A 6,255-nucleotide genomic window follows, 5' to 3' on the forward strand; every position below is an offset into this window, starting at 1 on the left:
GTGCTTCATGGTACTTCTTAGTGCTTCATTGCCGCCACGATAAACTATGCCCACCAGAACCGGTGTGAACAATAAAATGGTGATCCACTGAGTCTGGTTGTCTTTACGATGAACATCCCGCCCCGGCAAAGCGTGTCTTTGCGATGAACACTTAGTTTCCATTGCCGCCTGGGTGATTCCGTGCGTAGGGGGTCATTTCAGGTCACCGGGGCCTTGCGCCTGAACTGAGGTTGATTTGGTAGCTTGGGCAATTCAAATTGGTTTTACTAAACGAAGACCATGTCCTCATGTGGATAAGTCGATCTTACTTTTGTTTATCTGGGTTTCGTAAGCTGCTAAAGTGTCGTTTTGTAAGTTCCGTCATGGTCACCAACACCTATAAGACAACATTGCCATGCTGTAGTATATGACTCAGCCACATCAAAAGAAAACTGGCTATTTCACTCTCTCCCCTGACTTATTCTTCACAAAATTACGGAGGGCGACCTTTGTATCATCACTTGTTGAACCCGAAACAGCCTTTGGGAAAATGTCCACCGTGTGACTATGTGACCTATGCTGTTTTTACAAATGACGGTCTACTGGGGTTCCTTTTCATTTTAGAAACTCGCGACCACTTGGGATCGAAAGAACATAAAAAACACTTCCAGAAGCCCGTGCCCACGGGACCTGGGGCGGTCAAACGACGCTTCCAGGCCGTCAGAAGAGTTCAAAACGGTAAGGGTGTAAAAATGGATGTAAATTCCGTTTCGGGCCGTAGCTCCTCCATCTGAGGGAGAAAGTTACCACAACCTTCGCTGAAAAATGCTATTTTGGATGCTGAAAATGACACCGTCAACAGTTTTTACCTATCTTGTAACCCAGCGGTTCAGGAGACTAAAAACTTCGCTTTGTAAATTCCGTAATCTGTAAATTCCGTCATTATTTCTGTAAATTCCGCCGTATTTCATAGGGAGTGAAAATAAAAGTCAACTTGTAGCGCTGCCACGCTCAGAGGGGTACTGTGGGGTACTATGTATGCCATCTACACCAAATTTAGCCCCTAAAGTTGAACTTTAAAAAAGAACATTTGGTACATCCAAAATGACCCCCTACGCACGGAATCACCCGCCTGCATTGTGGCTTGATATCGGGGGCATTCCACGCCTAACCATCATGGTCCAAAACGCACTCGCTTAGGTCTGGCTCCCATTTTTTTAATATCATAGCCTACCACTTAAGGACCACTCATATCAATTTTTTTGGAAAAATATTCAAAACTGTGGCCGTGGCGACTTTTGACATTTCTAATAAAATTTCACAACTTTTCTTTGTTTATCAAAAATTGGGTCTTTAGGCGCTTAAATGGGTTGAAAACAGTGAATGGCAACATAATAAAGTGAGAAACAAGTTTGAGACCCTCAACCTTAGCCGAAAAGAGCGTTTTTGGCTAAAATAACGGTTTTTTGAATTCCCTAAATAGGCCATCTTACTTTTCGACCACATTGGTATCAAAGGGCCCTAGGGGGGGAGGGTACTTTAACTGCCAGCAAAATATTGGGGACGGCAATCCCTAAACACCAGAGATATTGTCACAAAACTCTTAAAGTTATCTTAGTGGATCCTCAAAAATTGACTGTATGACACCCTTATTGCTCCCGTGCATTAAAATGTTGTCTTAGTGTCTGTCTTAACTCTCTGGAACCATTTCGAGGTGAAGGTTAGCATTACAAGAGTTGAGGTCTATGATTTCTTGCTGTGTAGTGCCTAAATTCTTGTTATGCTCACGTTTTCGCGGTCACCGTTAGGAGGCATGAGCAATCATAGACAAGAATTTTTGGGGTGGTCCATGTTACCCACACTCTCAACCTTGCGAAGAATGTGTTCGCATTACAAACCATTTGATTTGCAGCTTGCGAAGAGTTTGGCTTGATTGTATTACAAACTGACAGTCCGCAATTTTGCGAACAATGTGTTTGCAAAGGGCTCGCAATACAAACAGGTTGTTCGCGAATTCGAAGCAGTTGTTCGCAAGTTGCGAAATACTGATTTGCAATACGGATGCGTTCTTTGCATTGCGAACAGGTAAGGTTCTTCGCAAGCTTACAAACACATCGGTTCGCAAGGTTTTAAGAGTGGTCCGGTGGTCCAAGTGACTCAGTGACTCGCTTCTAAGATAGCAGCTGCCCCAAGCACCTGCGGGTCTCAGTGCGCTTGGGGCAGTTGCTGCCGTAAAGCAGGCCGCCCGGCCGCCAGACGTGCACGCCACAGGCTGGCTGCCACACTGAGAATGAGAAAGTCATGATCAATACCCAATTTTGGGCGAGGTTTACTTTCTCACCCAAATTTGGGCGAGGAATGTTTCCTCGCCCAATTTGGGTGTATCAGCTCCCTATCTAGCTCCGTAGTATCATGACCCAAATTTGAGTGAGGAAACTTTCGTCACCCAAATTTGGGCGAGGAAAATTTCCTCACCCAATTTTGGGTAATAAAGAATTCCTCACCCAAAATTTTAGTCATGATCATGACTCTTTCATTCTCAGTGCACGCTGGGTCATGCAGCGCGCAGGCGTGTTCTTTGAAAAGACAACCAAAAGTCAGTGGATCAGCATTTTATTGTTCACGCCGCGTCAGGCGGGCAGTGCTGGTCGTGCTGGTGACGACAGAGCGTCAGGGTGACTCTGGCGTCGGCCAGGGCGCCGTCAGCGCTCAGTAGTAGTACGCGGAGCGCACGTACGGGGCGGCGGGGGCGTAGGCGGCCACGGGGGCGGTGTAGGCCACGGAGGGAGAGTAGGCGTAGGTGGAGTAGGCGGGGGCGTAGGCAGCGCCGGAGTACAGGACCTGGGGCTGGGGCTTGGGCTCGGCCTGGGCCACGGCGGCCAACACCACGAGGAGGAAGACGACCTGCAAGAGCGGCAACGGCAACAGTTAGCGAACACGTGAGTGACGGGGCGGCCGAACACGAAGTGGCAGTAGTGGTGCTTACGGAGGAGTTCATGGTGGCGGTGAGGTTGAGCTGCTGGACTCAAGTGTGACTCCCAGCCCAGCCGCCCGGCACCCGTTTTATACTCGCCGGTTCGCGGCGTGGCCAGTCGGGGGAGGCTGCGTCATTCTGATAGGGAGACTCCAAAACGGAAACCAACCGACGCACGAGTCAAATCGAAGGTTTAAAATACACAGCCACTTTGGGTTGAGTCTTTAATAGCTTCCGATCAGAGGCTCGAAATATGAACTCTGATCAATGCGTCACGGTCAGAGGAAGCATGCAGGCGAGTATAAAACGGTTGCCGGGCGGCTGGGAGTCACACTAGAGTCCAGCAGCTCAACCTCACCGCCACCATGAACTCCTCCGTAAGCACCGCCACTGCCACTTCGTGTTCGGCCGCCCCGTCACTCACCTGTTCGCTAACTGTTGTCGTTGCCGCTCTTGCAGGTCGTCTTCCTCCTCGTGGTGTTGGCCGCCGTGGCCCAGGCCGAGCCCAAGCCCCAGCCCCAGGTCCTGTACTCCGGCGCTGCCTACGCACCCGCCTACTCCACCTACGCCTACTCTCCCTCCGTGGCCTACACCGCCCCCGTGGCCGCCTACGCCCCCGCCGCCCCGTACGTGCGCTCCGCGTACTACTACTGAGCGCTGACGGCGCCCTGGCCGACGCCAGAGTCACCCTGACGCTCTGTCGCCACCAGCACTGCCCGCCTGACGCGGGGTTAACAATAAAGTAATAATCCACTGACTTTGATGTCTTTACAATGAATTGCTAGTCCGTTGAAAGCCCTTTCTGCGCCGTAGTGCCCCTTTTTTTGCATTAAAATTCACTCATTGTGGGTGAAATATTAATTTTTTTAAGGCAGCTTACCCTTTGTGCCGTGCGAGCACCACTTAAGCCCAGCCAAATATTTTCATTTGTCGTCACAAAAAAACCCTCTTTAGTTATCAATGGTGGCCTTCACCGGTGTTTTGGCCCATTGTGCGGCGGCTTTTTGCGAGCACCTAGTGCACAGGACGCGACAAGGGGGAAAAACAGCTGAGAAACATGCACAGGCAAGGCATTTTTATTGCAGCCTTATTGGCACCCTAGCTGTGCGTTGCGCGCTTGAAACCTCAACCTCACTCAAGCCGTAAGTTTCTTATTGATGAAGTTGACGGCCTTGTCGAAGGCGGCGCCAGCTTTCGCCTTGAGCAGCGAGACGATCTTGGGGGCGTTCTTCTGCCAATCGGCGCCGAGCTTTTTCTTGAGAGCGGCGATGTGGGGCACCAGCTTGGTCTTCCACTCCTTCTTGAGCTGGCCGGCCTCCTTGACGGCCCAGTTCTTGAGTTCTGCCTCCTTGGCCTTGAGCCACCCCTTGATGCCAACGGGCTTCGGGGCAGGAGCGGCGTTAGCTTCACGCCGGGGGCGACCTTGAGGCTGGCCGCCCAGGGGTTGACCCTGAGGCCGGCCACCCTGGGGGTGACCCTGAGGCCGGCCGCCATGAGGGAGACCCTGAGAAAGGCCGCCATGAGGGAGACCCTGAGGCCGGCCGCCATGAGGGAGACCCTGAGGCCGGCCGCCATGAGGGAGACCCAGAGGAAGGCCGCCATGAGGAAGACCTTGAGGCCCACCGCCATGAGGGAGACCCTGAGGCCGACCGCCATGAGGGAGACCCTGAGGCCGGCCGCTATGAGGGAGACCCTGAGGCCGGCCGCCATGAGGGAGACCCTGAGGCCGGCCGCCATGAGGGAGACCCTGAGGCCGGCCACCCTGGGGGTGACCCTGAGGGCCGCCCTGGGGGCCACGATTTGAAGGCGGCGGCGGCGGGTGTGCGGCGGCGGCCTGCGATAGAGATTCACATGAGTTTGGCACCACAATGGCTGCTCAGTAATCCAACTACTCTGCAAACTCAACAGTGTGCTCAGCACACTCAGTTCAGCGTATACTCTCAAGTACAATCCAACGAGAGTGTACTCAGATGAGTACACAGGAACGAGAGTGAGCTTAGATGAGTACACTCTAATGAGAATGAGCTTAGATGAGTACACTCTAATGAGAATGAGCTTGGATGAGTACACTCCTCTAACCAGAGTGTGCTCAGATCCTGGAAATATATTCAGCTCGTGAGCACATGCCGAAGAAAGTGTACTCGTCAGTACACGCTAAAGAGAGTGTTCTGAGTACACTGTTGAGTTTGTAGAGTAGACGGCCTTTTCGGCGGCAGCCGGACTTACCGCGACGACGGCGCAGAGGGCGAGGACGACGAAGCTGAGTCGAGCCATGGTGGGTCGATGATGCTCTCCGTCCCCAGTGCCGCCCTTATAAGGCCAAATAGTCGTGACTCGTGACCAGACCGTAAAGAAACATCCGTGTGCGCAGACGCACGTTACTGTTTCTCAGATGCCACTCGGTAAATTACTATTTTTTACCTTTTGTGTGTAATTTGTTTGCACGAAATTGAGCGTGTGCGTGAAGTACACAAATTCATTGTGCAACATCACAAATTTTCGCGCAAAGCTATACATACCAAAAAAACCTGACTGTGTAATTTAGACTTAGACTGAGCAGCTCCGGCCCCCCAGTTAGGAGAGGGTTCGATTTTCGAATCTACCTTGGCAAGAAAACCGGCACATGGTGGAATCGAACCCATCTCGTTTCGAAAATTTGACTCGGTGGCAGACAAATCTAGGGTTCGATATTTCGGCAGAGGGTTCGATTTTCGGCTTTGTAGGGTTCGAACTTTGCTGAGTTCAGTGAATTTTCAAACGTGACCAATTAGGAATCACCCTTCAGATTTAGATTTATTTTAGAGTAATTTATTTTTTTAGAGTTATTAGATTTAAAGAATGTTTAAAAAATCAAAAAGACATTAGAAGTTGAATACGTGTTTCTTTTTCCATCTGAACCCATGACATGTCGACATGTTGAGACGAATGTAAGGTAACGTCTCTTTGGCCAGATTAAAAATTCAATCCAGGCGCTGTTCTGAGGCAAAGGCAAAAGCTGGCGAAGCGGTCAAAAATTGACCTCCCCGGCCGAAAAATAGATCTCAACATGGGTTCGATACTACTGAAGCCCGATTTTCGAACAGCGCAAGAACTAGGACCGCCTCTCCAATGCAACTCCCTTTCAACTGTGCGGGGCGACCAGCAGGCCAGCCAGCACCCACATGCCGGAGAAAGAGTTGCGGCAAGAAGAGGCACTAGGAAGAAGGGCAATACTGTCAAAACCTGAAGACTTTTAACGACATTCTCGTCACTTGTAAATGATGGCAATGTCATCAGAAAGTGATGACATTTTCATTGAAGCT

General features: G+C 50.9%; 1 protein-coding gene across 1 annotated transcript; it reads right to left on the reverse strand.

The window, feature by feature from the left end:
• Window positions 1–4,013: 4,013 nt before the first annotated feature.
• Window positions 4,014–5,227, reverse strand: LOC117646018 (proline-rich proteoglycan 2-like). Its single transcript, XM_034386642.1, has 2 exons — window positions 5,180–5,227; window positions 4,014–4,787 (listed from the first exon to the last, which is right to left on the reverse strand). The coding sequence occupies exons 1-2, from the start codon at window positions 5,225–5,227 to the stop codon at window positions 4,089–4,091; spliced, it is 747 nt and encodes a 248-aa protein (XP_034242533.1). The 3' UTR covers window positions 4,014–4,088.
• Window positions 5,228–6,255: the final 1,028 nt, after the last annotated feature.

The sequence above is a fragment of the Thrips palmi genome, unplaced genomic scaffold, assembly GCF_012932325.1.
Source record: "Thrips palmi isolate BJ-2018 unplaced genomic scaffold, TpBJ-2018v1 HiC_scaffold_19, whole genome shotgun sequence".
NCBI classification, from domain to species: Eukaryota; Metazoa; Arthropoda; class Insecta; order Thysanoptera; family Thripidae; genus Thrips; species Thrips palmi.

What these genes read in the sequence shown, in the direction of transcription:
- LOC117646018 (XM_034386642.1), bottom strand. Translation starts at nt 5,227, where the DNA reads ATGGCTCGACTCAGCTTCGTCGTCCTCGCCCTCTGCGCCGTCGTCGCG. An exon ending in CCCTCTGCGCCGTCGTCGCG is followed by an intron (nt 4,788 to 5,179) that starts GTAAGTCCGGCT and finishes TCTCTATCGCAG; the next exon opens with GCCGCCGCCGCACACCCGCC.